The 19,988-nt window shown below is 42.6% G+C and overlaps 1 protein-coding gene across 1 annotated transcript in view; it reads left to right on the top strand.

The window, feature by feature from the left end:
* Nucleotides 1-19,228, top strand: part of lrmda (leucine rich melanocyte differentiation associated) — a 206,120-nt gene extending 186,892 nt beyond the window's left edge. The window contains exon 7 of the mRNA XM_030107483.1: nt 17,415-19,228. Coding sequence (XP_029963343.1) covers nt 17,415-17,494 — 80 coding nt within the window. The 3' untranslated portion in view covers nt 17,495-19,228. The remainder of the gene's footprint in view (nt 1-17,414) is intronic.
* Nucleotides 19,229-19,988: the final 760 nt, after the last annotated feature.

The following is a 19,988-nucleotide window of genomic DNA, read 5'->3' as shown; positions in this document are numbered from 1 at the left end:
AGCCCTCCTGGAAAAACATACCGCTGGTGTTCTAGGCTTTGGTCTACGTCCCAGTTGGGCTGGTCACTCTCAGGAAGGTAGCAGGACATAAATCATCTTAAAGTGGATAGGTCTGCAAGAATCAGCTCTGATTCTAACTCCGCTACGCTGCTCATTTTTCCGCCGTGATTTGTAGCTGCGGTTCGGGACAACCGAGATGCGGTCGGCTCTTTCAAGAGCCGGGACCTGGAGCAGGTTTCTGTAGCCCTCGTGGTTTCCAGAGGTGGGAGTCCATCATGGTAATGTAAGATGGAGGTTAGCTGCCAGATGGTTTTGGATATTTTTGCAGCAGGATGGATGTCGGGTCCAGCAGCTCTCTTCTGTGTCAGTACCCCTGGAAACAAATTGCTCGGTGAGCAGGCGGAGTCTGTCTGAGTGAGGGGGCTCTCCACCCTTCATTCTGATGAATAGCTGCTCACGCCAAGGCAGATGCTGGACAACTTGTCATTCTAAAGGGGGGCTGCGTCTGTCCGCAGTGATCCCCACAGCGCTCTAATTATTCTATATTACCGTGAACAGATATGCAGTGTCTCATATCTTACATAGTACAAGTTAACTGAATTAGATGCAGCGCTTGTTAAATTTGTTTAGCTTGTTGGTTCATGCAGCACCGTCTGTCTTAATCTGGGTTCTTTTCATAAATTATATTCTGAATAGACTATAGATGATGCTTCTCGGGAAACTGATCCCACACGGTAATCATTCAAAATGAAAGCAGGCCTTAATGCTGGTCTGGTTATTGGCTCAAACAAATTAGATTTCAATTCACTCCTCGGCTAGTTTATCATAGTGCAAGGCCCAACAGCTGTGCTAGATCACTGAACCTTTTTGCCGGGCATTGTATCAGAGCCGTGCATGCAGTGGGATCACAATTACTAATATTTTATGAGAGAAACGGCGTCAGTAATAATTCACACTCATATAAAGTGAAAGTGGTATCATGTGAAAGACATGCTCCAATGGAAATAACACACTAATATGCCCGGTTTTCTTGTTTTATCGTCATGTATAATGTAAGGATGGAACAATTCACTGTTTAACTATAAATACTAGTGTGTATGCGATGCGTGTGCGTGCGTGTGTGTGTGTGTGTGTGTGTGTGTGTGTGTGTGTGTGTGTGTGTGTGTGTGTGTGTGTGTGTGTGTGTGTGTGTATTGGTGTCTGAGGATGATCTTATTAAGCTTAAGCGGACTTTGTCATGAGATCGTTTTCTATCACATCTCCAAATTTATGAAGAACCATGACTTTGAATACATATAAAATGTATTTATTATAAGTAGTTCTTTGAAAATATGAATACTTTGAAAAGAATAATTAAAATCAAACTGTCTCAGTATTTTAGATGTGTACATCTGGAACTCAAAACAGTGGCCTTACTGAAATTAACATTTCTTAAGCTTATTGTGGTTGAATAACATAATTGCCCTCCATCTGTAAAAAAAATGTTTTTCAATTCTTAATTCTTCATTTTGCAGGTTAGCATATCTGCTACTCAGACAGTGAATATATTTCTAAGGTATAAGATATTTTGGTACATTTTAAATCAAGTTGGTTTGATGCATCAGTACAGTCTGATTCTAGTGACAATTAGAGTCATTTGGCGTTACAAACTTAAAAACATGAAGCTGTATTAAATATCTAACACTGCCAAGAAGAACAAGCTGGATTAATGGAAGAGAAAATTAGCATTAAAAATGTTTTCTAAAGGTTATGAGAAATGTTGGTTTTATATGTTTATTTGATCAATTATCCAAAATAGTTCAGTTCAGCTTCTTGATTCTTAGTAGAATAAATATAATTGTTTGTGGTAACTTGCTGGACTTTGCTAAAAGGCACCAGAATCACAGTGAACCATTGAATGCCTCTGTGCTCCCATCAGTCTGTCAGTTTTCTTTCATAGTAACATTTAATACTTTGGTTATTTCAAGCATACATTATTGAAAAGGTATCATTACCGCTGACAACTCTACTGGATGGAAAAAAACTCACGGAACAGGCTATATTGATCAACTACAATGATACTATGTTGAAGCAGCTTCCTACTACAATCAGAAACTTTAAAATATAGGCTTCATCCACAAGAGTCATGCGCCCTTATAGCTAGGAATGCTAATGTACATAAAGTGAATTTCTCCTCTTTGTTGTTGTAATATTATACCCTTGGGAATATAAGAATGAGTGTGTATGATTCATATTCCATCTGACTTCTTTTCACTGCTATGTCCCTAGACCCCAGCCATTTGTGAGTGCATTGTTACTATTATCCACAAGAGTGACGGTCGAAACCGAGAATAATGCTCAGGCTCTAATAAAACACAAATGTCCTTTAAAACATAATTGATTCATTAGAATATCACGAACAGTCTCTGTTTGACAGATGTTGAGTTCAACAATTTTGCACTGTTGCAAACTGAGCTGCAAAATTATAGGACAGTCTTCAGGAAGTGACTCCTACTTTTTTTGTTTAACCAGATTAAAAAGTAGCGCTGCTCCATGGGCCCGTTGGGGTTGATTTGAATGAACCACTATTTGCCCTTCCACCTGGAAATCTTTTTAACATTGATAAGCTGTATAAACATATCTAAGTGATTTTGGCAGTGTGCGGTATTGAGCACACAGTGCAGATAAAACAACGCAGATGTTACTCAGTACTAATTCATGAACATGACAAGATGTCAAATGCTAAAGACTGCAAAAAAAGACTTGCTTACAGACAATACTTATTATTGCATATATATATATATATATATATATATATATATATATATATATATATATATATATATATATCTTCCAAACTCATACCCAGGTGTCCTCAGTGCTCAAAGCATTTGTGGTGGAAGGAGCCAAACGCGTCTGTCTATTATGGTAAGCTCCATTGGGCCATCGTCTAAACGGTTTTCTCGCTCTATGGATTCACTCTGGTGAATCCACTGATTTATTGTCAACTGCCTCGGCATCAATATACAATTGGGAGACACTAAGCTGTGATGTCTGAACACAAACTATTGTCAGAGTATCAGCATAGCTCACATTAAGAGCCATTTAGATTATTCATTGCATCGGGCTGTGTGAAAGCCTCATTTGGATTTGCTGCTTGTAAAAAAGAAGAGAAGGCCATTATCCCATATGCTGGGATTCCAGTGCTATGGATGTGATCCTCTATTTACTTGAGACTCTTTCTGTAACTGAATGCACCGTGTCAGAGCTTGAACCAAACACAGACAGTTTTTGTGGGTCAGCTTGTCCTGCCCTGCCTCGAAGTCCTTAAGGGCAACTGGTTATGAATGTCAAACTGACAAGCATTTTATCTCTTAAAAGAAAAAAGGGAAAAAAAGGGTGCCTCGGTTACAGGACATAGTTGGTCTTTTTTTATGGTTTATAGGGGCATCAACATCTCAGCTCAACCACAATGAAAAGAGCAAGGTCACTGTAAAGCCAGGAAGTCCAAAACAACCTTTTATTCTGCCACTTTGATTTGCTTATAAAGTCCCTTTAAACGGACGGGGCAGGTTTCTCTGTCATGATAATATGAGCGGACAAGTTATTTCACCGTCATAATTTGATTTGTTGATAATTTCTGGCATTTTATGTCACTGCAGTGCAGGAAGATTGGTTTGACCAAATCGTTTTCTTTTTTTATGACAGATTTATCCCAGATATTTGAAATTTGGTGGCTTGTTACCTCCCTCAGGATCAACATGCATTTTAATCTAAACCTTCGGAATTAATTGTCATCAAACTTCGAAATTTTTGTAATTTTTTGAGATCGTTTCACCGCATACAGCATGCAGGCTTTCTAAATGTACTGCTGGGCGTGTGGATTTGTTTAATAAGGAAGTAGCTGATTGAAAATAAACCATTTAATCTCAAATAAATGGAACATTTTTCAAGCTGTGGAGTGTTGAGAGCCTCGGGAGCCTGAAGAAGGGGAAAAAAAAGAACTGAAATATGTCTTTCCATTTGACACCATTAGCGAGTGTTAACACATAACCTTTGGCAGGCCTGGCCAGGCGCTCCACACCATTTTAGGCATCTTCTGCTGCAGCGATGCTGACTTCAGGACTCGGACAGCTGCAGAGCAGAGATGAGGCAGAGGGCACAGTATTGGGTAAAGTGAAATGAACATATCTGGCCTTCGGAATCCATGTTTGCATGTTTCCACCGTGACCCTGAAATGCGATGTCTCTGGGCAAGCAGTTTTTTTTTTTTTTTTTGCCCTTTGGTCCATTGTTGTTTTTAGATTAAAAAAAAAAATGTTTTTCACCTTTCATTCTGCCCTTGTGATAGAGAGAAGAGAAGATATATTTTAAAATAAATATGTAGTACACCCGCTGTAGAATATGTTGGGCCACCACTCGTATTACTGTTTGGTTTTATATAGTGGGCGGAAGATTGTAATAACAAAGCTGAAAGGATGATATTAAGATAACCTTGGGAGAGAAGCGATAACGCAGCCATGGGCATCTGTCCTTCCTGCTATCACTAACCCACTGTGACATTTTGAGTGAGGAACAACTCAACCTACAGCACTTATCGCTGAATATTTGCACTTTTTTTTTCTTTTTTTCTTTTTTTTTCCCTGTGCGACGCTCAAAGGAACGCAGTTTATCTTTCTTTTCGGCATCGTGCGGTTTCAGGAATCACTTTCTCCGCCGGCTCGCATTGTGATGTGTTGGCACCCATTAGAGGACGGCGACGTAATCCTGACAAATACAATGAGCAAATCAAGGGCATTAGTGCTGCGATGTGCAGTCGATAATATTTGGCTTCATTAATTCCCGTGCCCTGAGATGACATCCCGCCCCTATTAGGTTTGAAATCTCATCCCCTTCCCCTCTATACCTCAGCTGTGGCTCAACCAAGCAGCCAAGCAGATAATACGCTGTGAGCTCTGAAACATGTACCATTATAATTAGCTTTGTCAGGTCCTAGCCCCTACAACCCTCATGCAGATAATATGATAATATGTCTTCATAACCAGCTGACCTTACATGCTCAATATTTCTCCCCTTATGAAGATTACATGTCAATAAAGTAATTGAGTCCCGGGGTGTGTGGCAAGTGAAGATTTAGGTTATTGGACTTTTCGGGGCAGTGATGTATGAGCATTATTATTCTACCTGTCAGGAGACGTGCAAGGGCTGAGGACAGTCCGAGAGTGTCAGCGGTAAAAAGGAGAGGTGAGGAGAGAAGAGGGGCGAAAAAGAGAGAGGGAGGCAGAGATAAGGGCAAAGAGAAAGAAGGAGAGGAGGGGGGTGCAGAAAGAAATGAAGCGAACCAGAGAGGAGCACGGACAGGGGAGAGCGAGGGAGACGGAAATGAAGAGAGGAGGAGGGAAGAGCGCGGAGAACAGAAGAGGCAAGCTCATTCCTCACGAGGAGAGACAGATCCACAGTTAATCATTCTCTCATGCCTTCATCTCGCCGTCCCCTCCCTCACTCTCTGCATACGGACAGCGAATGTGTCATATTAATTAAAAGAAATAGAGTTACAGTGGAGCCATTCATCTGAACGGGCCACAGGGAGGCCAGAAGGGCATGAAATATTCCACACAACACAAACCCATCATCACCGCCGTCTCACACCTGATTGGCTACTGTGGACTCATCAGTTTAAATTCTGGCAGGAAATGACGGCATGCACTGTGAAACGGCTGTAAATTTATGCTTCTTGATGTCACCGGGAAGACGATTTTCATATTTTCTGCCTCTCGTTCACATTTTCTTTTGGTTCTGGCCGATAACTGTGACAGCAGGTACACAGTTTTCTGAATAATAAAGCTGAAACATAAGATCAGTTTAAATACTCATTTAAAATTGTTTAACCAGCAGTGAAATGTAGTTTATCTTAAAGAAATTCCTGAATAATAATTTAATTTTGCTTTATTATTTTAAAATAAAATTTTAACCAGTCAACTTATTTCCAACTTAATCAACCAATCAAGTGAAAGTAAATACATATAAATTAATAATACAGCACAGCGGTCCAGCACTGCAACTATCATTTGTCTTTGAACTAACCATGACAAAACAAACAAACCTAATTCTTAAAGCTACAATACGTATGTCACATGGTTTCAACATGCAGTCTCGTTCATCGGGTTTATAGATATACAGCTACAGACGGACTCGCAATGCCTTGTTTTTAAATTTGGAAATTTGCTTGCTCTTGCAGTCATCTTCACTGTTGTCGATTGTGTCTGGGTTACAAAGCCATGTCTTACTTCACAGTCTTTGCACAATTGTTAATTCTCCTTAATATTAATATTCTGTTTTAAAACATCTCACCAGAATTTTCAGCTTTTTTTTTTTGCCATGCCGCACCGAGTGACAAATTTTACTAAATGCTGTACGTCAAGGTAGCATTTTGCCCATCATAATTTGACTGTCAGCGCTTGAGACAGAGGAAATGGGATGTGAAAATGAGTGTGGTCGATTGAGGTCCAACAATGAAGGTTACACACATTTTCTGCTGCAAGAAAGACGGAAGCTGGAGACTCACAAAGGCCGGGTGGAGGAGCAATGTTAAAGGATATTTTACCATGTCCTTTTGGATTAGGCCCGGAGATTGATATCTTCCAGTCAGATGAAGCTCTGATGTGAGTGATCCAGCCCTTCCATCATTGTGACATGAGGCTCTTGGCTAACGCTCATCCGTGTTGATGGGCACACCCTGCGCCACAAGGGCCCTGGCTAACTTACCCACCTTCCTCTCTCCCCGTCTCTTTTCCGCCTCGCTCCGCCATCCCTGTTCTTTTATTTCTATTGCCCTTCTCCCCTGTTTTCTGTCACCATGTCATGTCCAATCACCGTTTGGCTGGCCAGGCACTCAGTCGGGCAGGCGGGGAGCAGGGGCCCCAGGTAGAGAACTGCCTAGCAGGCGTCAGGATGGGCACTGAAATGACTCTAATAATGGGGTCCCCGTGTGGCCCGGACTGGCCAGTCAGTTAGCGGGGCCGGGACGGAGAGTAATAAGTGTTTGATGTCTGCAGGGGAAGGAAGTGTGAAGGAGTAGCGCCAACCCGGTGCGCCGCGGTCAGGCGGGTGCAGCCAGCCGGGGTCTGAGAGGCGACGACTGCAGAACAAGACGTCAGATTAGTATTGATAAGTGTCACTCCAGAGGCTGCGAGGCTGTTTGTTTAAGAGAGACTCTCCAAGTGGTAGCAGCCACTCTGTAATTGATGTCCAGATCAGAGAAAGGCGAGACGACAACCTGACGTGGCTGATGCTCGGTGAAGGGCAGGAGCTTTGTGAAGCGGCCTCTGTCACCTACATCGCGCGGTAAAGAAAGAAAACACGACAAGATGTGCGCCTAAATTATCAGCACATGTTTAGATGTATGTGTAAAACTCCAGCAGCAGTTACTCTCACGGCTAAATTCGCTCGCCGCCTTTGATTTGATGGAAATTGCCACTGACAGGCAACGAGGTGCCATTTTGTCCACTGACGCGTGAAGTCCATCATTGTCTATGTAGTTGAGTTTAGTTAACATGGCACTTAGCGACTGACATTTCTTTACAGCCAGAAAAACACTGTCATTGTCATGTCATTTATCTTTTGCTGGCCAATTTTCGATGCATTCCTTCCTGAACGCCTCACTGAGCTCCAGGAGCTTTTGTTTTTTTGTTGTTTTTTTGTTTTTTTTTACAGTAGACATGTGCAGCTAGTTTCGGTGCCCTCTAAGTATAAACTGCCTGCAAGTCCTGGTATTTGAGGGAGTAGGTCACCCACCACCTTCCCCTGATAAAGCCACAGCTGTCCTTTCCAGTACGGATATCTGGTAACAAGCTACTTCCCTTTGAACAGTTTTATGTGGTTGTAATTGACCTGACAATGGGGTTCATTATGCAGTCCCTTTCATGCTGTTTTGCCTGATAATTATTATTTAATGTGTTCGGATGGAGAGCATCATTAATTCATCCCTTCCTCCAATGTCAAAGAGATGAACAGTGAAGTTATCACTCTCTGGTGATTAATATTATGCTCTTTTGTTATTGAATCCTGTCCCAGTGATTAAACCTTCATTGAGTGACTCACCAGCCGCTCTTATTAACAGCGCCATTAACGAATACAGTCAAACCTCTAATTGCAGTTTTCACTTGTTCTTTCTATTTTGGTCAGAGGTTTGAACCACTTATCAGGGCTTTTCTTTTAATTAGAAATCCTGGGTGTAATGAAGAACACAATCGATCAGTGTCAGGCCATGTGGTGTGCGTGTGTGGTGATTTGCGATCCACATGTTAAGGGAGGAAAATGAGCGCTTATGATTACTTGCGTCATTAGATGCTTGGTGTGCCCTCAAGGGTGGATGAACTCCTAACAGTAAATAACCGGCTTGTCAATGTCTGTGCTCACAGGAGACGTGTGTGTGTGAGTGTGTTAAACTGGACGAGTTCCCCCACCTTGGGCCACCCTGCTCTTATCTCCTCACTGCAGAGCCCCTGTAAACCAGTGTTCTCCTCTGGAATAAACGTCAGTGAAATTAATTTCACCATTTTTTTTTCCATTATTATTTTATTATTTCATTATTATTTTCATTTTTCAGACACACACACACACATACACACACACACACACGCACACACACACACACACACACACACGCGCACACAGGCACACGGCTGTAATCTCTGTCCTCAGTCAAAATTTATGTGCCCCAGAATTCAATTTCCTTCTCATGCTCATAAGCTGGAAGTACAAAGACTGATAACTGACGAGCATTTATCTGGTTATAACTGCAATTTACCCATCAGTGAAGAATGCCATCCTCCATGTAAAGTGTTTGACTCCAACCATTTAGTCAGCTGACCGCCATTTTTTATACATGAGATGATGCCGCTGATAAGTTCGATACATAGAGTACACACCGCGTTGTATCAGTGTTTAGGAGATACAAGGTTTTATTGTTTGAATCTCAGTTTATTTGTTGCTGTGACAGCCTTAATAACACAACTATCCTCTTTTATAACAGCGGCTCTCCCTCACTGAAACTTATAAAAACATACAGAATGTGTTATTGTTGCACTTCAAGGAGAATCATGTGGCAAAATCTACTCGGTATTGATCAGGACCGGGTGAGCCACAACCCAGCAACCTTTCTCTGACAGCCTATCAGCCTGTGGCAATAGCAAATCTTTCAACTCTCCATCTTTCATACACACACACACACACACACACACACACACACGCACACAGCCTATATTTTATCCTCTGTTGGCTTTTAGTGTGTCTGAGTCTTATTATCTGAGTCTTGCACACACTGTTCTTAAATCTTCCGGTTTTGGTCTCAGGTTCTTTCTTGCACTCCAATACCTTAATACTCTACATCGCAATCAGCAAACACAAACAGAGCTAGCCAGAGCCGCCATAGTGGAGGCAAAACTAGAATATGTCATATGAAACGATACCACCCAGCGAGTGCTACGTGATATCGTGGATCAATAATGTTACACACAGGTATGCAACTGAGCACAAGCAAATTCTTTAATATAGCAGGGAAAGCAATCATAAGGCAGAGTGTAAACTATGATCTACTGAAAAAAGGTGGCGATGCATGTTCTTCACACATTGTTTTCGTATGGAGTGTAATTTAGGCTTCATGCATTTGGTGCTTGTATCAGTACTCAGCATCAGCAAGTAACTAAAGGTTTGTATTTGTCCTTTAAAAAGTAATTTTGGTGCATCCCTAATTATTTGGCATTGTTTTACTGGTCAGAATGTCCCCCAAAAATGTTTTAAATGTAGTAGTACTGTGTTTTCCAGACCATATGTTGCACCAGGGTATATAGCATCAGTCAAAAAGTAATCATGAAGAGGAGAAAAAAATTCTCCATAATTTTTTTCCTGGACCATCAGCTGCTCTTCCAGAACCTTCTGTTCCTCGAGCTCTGGCCGTCCTGCTTTAAGCCCATTAACTTTGTTTTCTTCTTTATGTTAGGAGTTTCTCTGCTCTTCCCAGTCCCTCACAAATTTCACAGATACTATGATCTTTCTTTCTGATGGTCTGCTTCTGTTATATTTTCTTACATTTTTTAATTTTCTCTTGAAATTTTGTTGTGTAGCTCTAGCATTTTAACCACATTCCCGTTGCTTTATCAGTTAAATCTCAATAGTCATGGAGGTTTTTCGTTGGTTCGGTAGCAGCATTCTGTTGTCATACAGTGACACCTAGGGGTCACGGGTGATAGATACCAGTATTTCTGATGTATGTGTAAAGACACTTCTGAATGTAAGTCACAATAAAGTCAAAAGGTGTGATTTATAGTAAAAACAAAAAAAAGTATTTTTTTACTGAATGATAAATATAACACTTTAATAGGCTGTTTTCGTGACATTAAGCTTTCTCATGCTTCTTGCTCGCATGCCGTTGGTAGTAATTTCAACGTCTTCCTTAAGGACATGTGAACACATGGACAGAAAGAGTCTGCTTTGCATTGAGAACAATTAACACCTCGTTTGATTTATTTCAATATAGTGATGTTTCACCAACCCGAGTGACTTGCTATGCGTTCTCGGTTCGTTTAGCGCCCTCCCTGTGTTGGAGGCTGTGTAATCCCCCCTTCCGTCCCTCCGTCTCTCTGCCTTCTCCCCAGCCTCTGCGGTTGTGAAAAATGGGCCGCATTTCCCTGATAGCCTGTGTGAATGTGGTGAGTATAAATGGCTAATGAATTACAGATGAACACTGACGCAAATTAATCTTCCTGATGTCCCAGGGTTATATGGCAGCTATTTAAAAGTTTAATCAATACGCTGAAGTTGAGAACATGCAGGCGCTGCAGTTGTTTGGCCGCAGTAAACGGCCAGGAGGGGAAAAGGGAAGGCATAAGCCCAGGGCATGCATCAAGATGACAGCTATTTATGTTTAATGGACTAAATATTTTTCACTAGTGGGGGACAAATGTCACTTTAATTCGTAAAGTTACAAGCAGGAGGCTTGTTTGAGACCCAAGAGGTACGAGTGACACTTCAGCGTTTAAAATGCTAAACTAATGCGCAGAAGAGTCTATTAGTGAAGCAAAGAATGATTTCATATCAACATGTCGTATTAAACCTTCAGTTGCACAAAGTGAAAAATGCTTTGAAAGTCTCCAAACTAATCCCATCATTATGTTGGTTTTCGCCCCCGTTTCTTGCTGTCTTCAGGGATCGTTTTTTTGCAGTCGCTGACAATCGGAGAATCAGACCAGAAACATGTGTTTGAGGTTAATCTGTGACTTTAAGTTGCCATTAGTTGTGAATGTGAGTCCAAAACATTCTGTCTGTCTCCCGGTGTTTGTCCTGCGATGGCTGGTGAGCTGTCAGGATTGTTCCCTGCCTTTGCTCATTGTAAGCAGGGATTAGCCCCAAGTGACCCTGAGTTGGATAAAGTAGATGGAAAGATGGATGGACGGATGAAAGGGGAAAAGGAAAGTTGTAAACTTAACAAAAAGAACATTTAAGGACCTTTGGAAGTTGCAGCCTCTGAAGTTCTAAAACAAATTTACCGTCATCTGCGCAAATGTTTGAGAATTATTGAGCATGGTGTTTTAAAAAAGCCGTATATTCTGACATCTTTTAATTAAATTGAGCCAGGCTCTGGTTACATCTATCACTTCATTTGGGAGGTGATCCATATTTACCACCCTGCACTGTGAAGTTAAGCGAGAGAAAATGCATATTCCCATATTTTTCTCTGCTTAACGTTGATTTATTGCCTCTCGAGTAGCACGGTATCATCACTGTTTATCTTTCTCTCTTTAAATATGTGACAGACCCTCAGGAGAAAAATATACTTAGTCACTGTTTCACAAAGCCAGCATACCAGCGCAAAGCGAAACAATTCAATTTCTCTCCTCAGCAATGTGCTGTGTGTGCCAGCCGACCTCTCAGTGGGCTGAATCACAGTCCACTGGCTGTTAGTTTATGGGACGCAGGGGGGTTATCTATCTGCTGGCTTCCCTATAGAGAGGAGGTGGTGACTCCATCTCATGACGTTGGGCTGAACTGATAAAAGGACAGCCGGAGATGGATCGTGTCCACAATAATAGCCCTGGCTCACAGCAGCCTACGCCCCAAGCTCATAAGTCACTCGCACCAAGTCTTATAGAAGCCTGCCCCCCCAGCACCATCTGACCCCATCCCCCACCTGCCCAGCAGTGTTATTTTAGCCCTTGGAGATAATACAGAAAGTGTAATTGCGTTGTTAATTGGATTCTTCATCTTTCGTCCTCGTCCCTGATGGATTGAGTCACTGATGAAATTGTGGGCTAAGTGGCCAAAGTGGGGACGGAAAATGAGGAGAGTTGAAAAATACAGCAAACAATCAGAATTAGGAGGCATAAGAGAGACGAACAAAGGCCGAGTGGAGGCAGCCGAGACAAGAGGGGAGGATGGATGTGGAGAGGGGGGGACGGGGCAAGGAACGGGGAGTGGAGGGAGTGAATTCATGCCGAGAATAGATAACCTTGATGTTAAAAGCTACATCCGCTGGATGTGTCTTTCTGTGACATATTGATGGCCCTTGAAAAGAGTCAAGCTGATTGTATGCAGGGAACAATCATTAAACCCACTCCATCTCCTTCCTCTGCCTGACTCGCTCTGTCTCTCTCTTCTAAGTGCGCTCTGATTTGAATGCAGAATTTTGAGGCGTCATATTTGAGATAATGAAGTCGTGTCAGCACCGTCGTAAACCTCGATTGTTTGTTGACACACTGTTTGAGATGAAAAAGAACAGGAACACCCAGAATTCATTTCACTGGATATACAAATTTCCTCTGTTATTTTTGGAATTCTGAAGGCAAAGGTGAATCTGAAATCCTGTATTCAGTTGAAGCGCTATATATAACCTAAACTGATCCCAATTACACTTGTAAAATTGTAAGAAAAAAAAGGCTATAACTCTATGAATATTAAAGTCCATAAAGTTTTCTCTTAGTTTTTATTACAAAGTTGAGCCCTTGAAAATTGTCCTTCAATGTGCTGTTTTTTAATGTTGAGCTTGAAAAACTTGGAACTCTTTTTTTCTCTCCTGACTAATGTGGTCTTAGTTCTCATCAGTAAAAAAAAAAACTGATTGTTTTCAGGAGTGTGACTCTCGAACAATTTGCTTGTATTGACATTTAAAAACTTTATTCGTCTACATTTTTTCACCAAAAGTTCCACAACAGGCATAGCTTGGGTTTTTTTTTTAACACGACAACCTCCTGAGGAATGTTGCTTAATAACCATGTTTAATGTCTAATGGTTGACGGTAGAACATCAGCAAGTTGTAAATGGGTTTCATAGACAGTTGCATATTTTAATACCAACTACACAATTAGTGACACACACACTCACTCACCAGGAGTGACAGAAGTTTACTATGTTGTCTTGGTTTTAATAGGATTGAACCATCAACCCTGGGACTGGAGTAGAGCTGCTCGTCCACCTGATCCACAGCCGCTACAGAAATGGTGTCTGGAGGGGGTTGTTTTTATAGACTCCGTAGTGTACAGAGCCGATTTCCTCCTCACCCTTATTGAAAGTACTTTATATATAAAATGATGTTTTCACAAAAGAGAACTGCTGTTGCCATCAGTGTTGAAACGATGTTGGAACTCTGTACATATAAGACTCGGTACAGTTCGCTCACTCACACCGTGGCAGAATGGCCCAGAAAGCCCCCGTAGGGAGGAGCGCATGCTTTGGGTAATCAGCTCTGAAAAGACCAGACTGTCTGACGATGGAGCTGCACTGCGGCCATCGCCAAGAACGAGATACGAGATCCCGAGTCTGCTGCCTTTTAATAAAGACAAGGTGGGTTAGCTTCTCCACTTAAAAACAACAAGGGGCTCCAAGATATATGCAGTACAGAGGCCCGATTGTTCCACTGCCGGGGCATGATGGAAACATTAGCCTCCATATCGCTGTGCTAATCTGTCACTTTAATGGCCACTCCCACTGTTCTCACTGTGTGTTGTGTTTGTGTGCAGGGGACGAAGGTGTGCGTGCGACTTCGTGATCGTGTGTGTACGGTTTGGGAGCGTGGGTGTTGATTCAGGTGTGCACGGAGATGCACGGAGAATGTTGTCGACGACCAGCTACGGCACTGAAATGCTTGTTATTAAGTGTGAGTTCATCAGGTTGAACCCCACAGGCATTAGCGAGTCCCCGGCAGGCATTATGTAAGAGCCGGTTTGACTTAGTTATTCCCGCCGCTGTCTCCACCCGCCCCATCTTTCTCTGGGTTTCCTCCTGTAATAGGAGCGAGCTCTCGCTGTGAGGGGAACGCAGCGGACTGAAAAATACTCATGCACAGATCACACCAGCTAATATAGTGCTGAAATGTAGAGTTTTCATATTGATGCACTTTTTCTCCCACTGGGAAGCAGACCTCATCCCTGTTCTTTGTTCTTCTTTTTCCCTTTAATTCACTCTCCCTCGCGTCCTTTGATCACACACTGGAGTATAAATTAGCGCCGTCGGAGAGCTTCAGGTCGCACACTGTCCGGAGTTCTCCGACTGGTGAAGGAGAATCGCCGAATGTGTTCATCTGGGATCCTTGTCGTTCCCCACGGGCTAGTGACGAGCTCAGCAGAGTGTGAAGGCTGGAGGGGCCTTTAGCTTTAGTTCCTTCATCTGTGAAGGTTATCTCTGAAAGGCTTTGGTTGCAACCTACAAATATATCCCCTCTAGGTAATGTCTTTTAGGAGCCTTGGTTTTGGTACCTCGGTGGGTAATCTCTTTAAGGAGGCCGCACTCCTGGAGAGAGTGAGTTTCTCGCTGGGTAAAGCTGTGAATATGTGAAAGGCCCCGGCGCCCATGTGATCAGAGCGCTGCGAGACACCCCGAGTCCTGTGGTGTCAAGCCCAGTCTCCAGCCGCGGCACCTATATCCCCAGGCAAATCACAGCAGCTGGAATTCATCCCCACAGCCCCTTGACGCTGCCGCCCCAACCGCCTGACTGTCAGAACTACACACACACACACACACACACACACACACACACGTGTATACTCATACACCAGGGGAGCAGGCAGGCACGGAGCTGGTCCCGGATTTTATCGGAGGTGACAGCTCCTCACACTTCAGTGTTTGGATCACCTCAAGTAGCTGGGCTATGAGGGGAAATGAGCACTGCTCCACTACAAAGTCCAGATTTAGATTGACTGAGCTTGTCCTCGGGCCTGTGGGCTTCTGCTGTTGCTGTACTGCTCCTCCGCCTGACAGAACACCCACCACTGCTGCGAGGGACTGGTGTGTGTGCGTGTGTGTGTGTATGTGCAGATATATGTGTGTGAGACTTGGTTCAGCCTACTTTGAAGAGTCAGAGGGGGGGGGGGGGGGGGGGGGGGGGGGTGGAAGCGATGTGTCAGGTTTGGTTAGAATTGAGGGTGGCATCAGAATATGCTTGGCACTAATATGGCACCAGTATCTCTGTCCCCGTCTCTGCTTTCTGTCACTTAGTTGCCATTCTCTCCCCGCCCTTGACAATGTCTCTTTGGATTATGTGATTGGACTTACCACTTGGAGCACAGCTCATCCCTCTCCGACGCCGCCTCTCCCATAAGTCTCTCCTTTCCTGCCCCTGTGTCTGGCCTGCACCACCCCCCCACCCCCAACCTCCACACCCACACACCCCCACCCTGCCACACTCGCGCTATATTGCACTTGATGTCTATTTGGAAAACCTGGTGAAAGCTGTATCTGTTCTGCTGTCAGAGGATCATCAACAGCACTAATGCCACTTGTCCTTGCCTCATTTGGTGAGAAGTGACACCTATAGGTGCAGCCTGCCACACTCATCCAGTGGCAGCAGCTCTGCTTTGACATCGTGGCGCCCCTCAGCCTGGACGACACCACCAACAACCATTTTTTAGCCATTATCTGATGTGCAGAGAGGAGTGCTTTTCATTATTTTCAGGACTTTTGTTAATAGATTTCTTCATATGGGCTTTTGCAAGGATAAAATTTCTCTGAGGATTTTTTTTCTGAATTATATATTTGTTCACTACTTGATGATTAACATATATATTTATCCAAACGTGTTCATATTGGTAGTATTTTCATAATAACTTGGGGAAATTTGCTTTGCTGTCTTTGCTCATGGAAATGTTTAAGGTTTTAGCATTTTAACCCTAAACAGAAACTAATATACTCTCCACTTTCTTCCTCTACATTGGTACATATGGTGGCTCATAAATCGTATTATCATGTATTGTTGAAAATATTACTCAAGGTTAAAATGCTCCCAAAATTTAGACTTTGCAGGTGTATACATTATTCCTTCATTTAAAAGAAGCTGCATCAGAAAATCACCTTTTGTAGTTTTTTTTTCCTTTAGAAAATGTCCAAATGATAATTGCTCCTTGTTTTAGAGTTAATGATCTAATTGACGGATGGATCAGTTTGGATCCGTGGTTTGACACACGGGACCTAAACAAGTGAAACCATGCAAACACACCAACTCTTCCCACGCCTGCTGATGGCGGAGTAATTGCTCACTGTGATGCCTCAGTGTGTGTCGATGTGAGTGTTACATGGGTGACTTGGAGCTTGTTACTGTCAGGACTTTGCCCCGAGGCCACACTGGTCTTCCTCTGGAACAAGACACTCATCCTTCCCAGCAGCACCTCTCTTCCCCTGGAAGAAGCCGACCCTCTTCAGTCCTGCCAGTTAGAGCCACCCTGTGGAGAGTTCCTCCTCTTCTAAACAAACATTTACTCTCGGCGTCTCGCGCTAAACCTTATTTTCTGGCTGCTTAAAGTCTAAGAAACATATTGACCTCGTAAATTATTAAGTCTGGTTTTGAATGTTTTAATACCTGCATTGTTGTCATTCTGTTTGCACATCTGTTTGCAGCGGTTTCCTGCGGGTGCACTGCAGCATCTAACAAAGACCTAGTTTTTGTATGTGAGCTACTTTCAATAATATTGACATAGAGCGCTGTACCACGAGTGCCGACTGTACTTTTGGCACTGTAGCACAAATAAACTCAATTTAGTGGTTTGTTCAAAAACAGCATTCTGTGCTCTGTCAACTAAATGTAAAAAAGTTGTTAATTTTTGCACAATTTATAAAACATATTCAGTCCAGTAGGCCATAATCTCATTTGGACACTATGCTGGTGATTCAGTTTTAAATTTGCATGTGAGACTAAACAAACTTCTGCTTGAAAAATGACGTGTTACATCGAATTCATGGTTTTGTGTGTGTTTGTGGTTTGTTTGTTGCATCAAACTGACTGAACCAAATCCTTTCTGTACTGATCCCACAAAGCCAGGAGTATCTGTAGGAGATACTATACTTGACCATCAAGTAGGCTTGTTATTGGAGGTATAATGGGTGGATTATTTTATATTTCACATGTGCACGTCGCCAAATGTAAAGTTTTGTTTTTTTTTCTTGTGTTTTTAGGTGTGTTTGCCAAGTGTCGCTACGTCTACTATGGAAAGCACTCTGAAGGCAACAGATTCATCCGAAACGATCAGCTCTGATGGACAGCGGCTCTGACGTAAACAGGGACTTAATGGCAGTGGAAGCTAACAGAAAAACAGAGGCTCAATTCAGTCTTGTATATATTGAAATCACTTGTGACTTTTGAATCCATGAAGCTCTGACTGGGTGAAGTTTGCCACTCATCAACAAATGCTCTTATAGCTTTCTAATGAGGTAAGTGTTGAGTGATGACCCTCCGATCCATTGGTGGATTTGAATGTCGCAGCTTTCTTTCTGCATCTCATAATGACAGCCTCCGATAGCGTCTCTCACTCAGGTCAGCCACAGAGCAGGTTCTGACCCAGCTGGTTTCAGCCTCCCTGCTGGCAGCTCACAGCCGGTGATGACTCCCCCACTGACACGATTGCCTCTGAGCATCAGCAAGAACACACACAAACACACACACACACACACGCACAAACACACAGCCTCAGCAGCAAACAGACCCAGCCAGTTGTATCCTTGTCTCTGACAGTCATGATGGATCACTTCCTTCGCTAATCAGGGGTGAGAGAGGTGACGGCGGCACACCTGAGGCCTGACATGAGCTCCTCTTTCATTCTCGCTCTCTCTCACGCACACGAAACTAGTTTAAAACATTGATGCACTGTAAAGAGCTTGACAGAACCGTTTATACATCCTTGTTAAGCATTCCTATGATTCCAAGTTGACACCTGAGGCATTATCAGTGCAGCTTGTTTAGTTTGAGTTCCATCCTGTGTTTTTTATCTTTTTGTGTCTTAAACACCTGATCATTGAGTGATTATCTGTTCAGTTTCTATTGCAGGACTACATGTGTTTGAATTTGTTATCAACTGAAATATATGGACCAAATGCAAAATCTGCCCACTGAAAGCTTTAATCAAGACCATCTATGATCCCTGAGATACTCTGTTATTTGACGGTTGGATTTTATTTCTTTCTTGTTTTCTTGCATTATTTGTTCAACTTGTATTATAAACAAACTGCAGATGCAAATTCTTCAACCACTGAGAATATTGTTGATATTTATATTGAAGGTAAATTATTTGATCAAACTGATGTTTTTGGGGTTTTTTTTAAGTGAAAAACCGAGTATAACAGGGTATGATTGTAACTATAGTATTATCAAAATTGATCTTTACACTTGGCCAGTAAAATAGGTCAGTGTTTAAAGAAAATAGAGTTTGAATAAAGGCTAACGTTTGAAGTGTTCAAGTTAAAAACCTTTCTTTTTGAAAATGTCCAAAGTAAAGTAAATCTCCTTTGCAGTCTTGTAGTCAGTCACACACTGAGTTTTAACCACATTGCTGAACATGCTACTGTTTGTCTCAGGCCAATTCATTGTTGTTGTTTGCAGCTGTTAGGATCAGTGATATCAAACAGACAGTCTTATTTGCAAAGCATATCGCATTAAATTTACTGATAAAATTACATTTCGATAAAATAACTACAATCACTATCAGTTATTTCTCTTTGTAATAATTGTTTCTCTTTTAATGTGGAAAAACTTAACATCCTCCAAGATTTTTCAAACAGCTCTCCGTTGCCCGCCACATGTCGGCCCTGATGAGTGATAAATGTTTATATTATGCCTTGTGCTTTGTTGTCGAGACTGTTTTATACTGTTAAATGCTGCCTTTTTCTATCCTATTGGAACAAAGAAGAAATGTTCAGGAAAGTCCTGATGTGAATCAATCTGTGAAAATGCTGATTTGATGTGAAATTGCAGCTGGATGTGATTAAAAGCCTTGAATCAACACTTCTGTTTGGTGTGTTTAAGATAAATATGCTCAGCCTCCGCAACACTGCTCGCTTGTGACGACATCTCCATGTGCATGAACTGTGCTGAGCCGATGGTTATCAGCAGTTTTCTTGTGTTACATCTGCAAACATCTGAGAGATGTTTGTAACGTCGTTACGTTGTTTGGCTTCATCACCCACAAATTCAAAGTGAAGGAAGAGATCAGTCATGATCAGGAGACTGTAGTTTGGGACTTGAACGAAACCAGTGTCAGTGCAGCACGTCATTCATCCACAAAGGGATGAGGAAAAGGTCACAGATAGCCTGATGCAATGTGTGCTCGCTTCGTCTCCTTCTGTTCATTTCTGGTTTCCATGAGCATAAACATTTGTGCCGGTTTGCGTTTGTTTAAGTGTTTCTTGGCAGCGCTTGCTTTCTTGCATTTTTCTTACACACTTCGTAACTTCCGACGGACTGTGTGACCATATTCCGGATGACACGGCGTTCAGGAGCCTGGTCACTAGTGCTGGCGTCTCAAAATGACAAGGTTTATTTGTCTGTGTTTTGATATGCTCAGAGGAAACCGGAGCTGACAGCCGGAGGAGGCAGGAAGAGGGGAACCACAACAAGTTCCCCCCCGCACGACACAAAATGTCATCCTTCCCCTGGCTTCAGCGCGCGCCCAGCCATCCTGCTGAAAAGAGCAGACATTTAAAACTTTGTGACATGTGTCACAGGCACTGCCATTGAGCCAGTGCCACTGACGGAGC

This window comes from Salarias fasciatus, chromosome 13 (assembly GCF_902148845.1).
Source record: "Salarias fasciatus chromosome 13, fSalaFa1.1, whole genome shotgun sequence".
NCBI classification, from domain to species: domain Eukaryota; kingdom Metazoa; phylum Chordata; class Actinopteri; order Blenniiformes; family Blenniidae; genus Salarias; species Salarias fasciatus.
The sequence above is the reverse complement of the archived record's forward strand: the minus strand, read 5'-3'. Positions and strand labels throughout refer to the sequence as shown.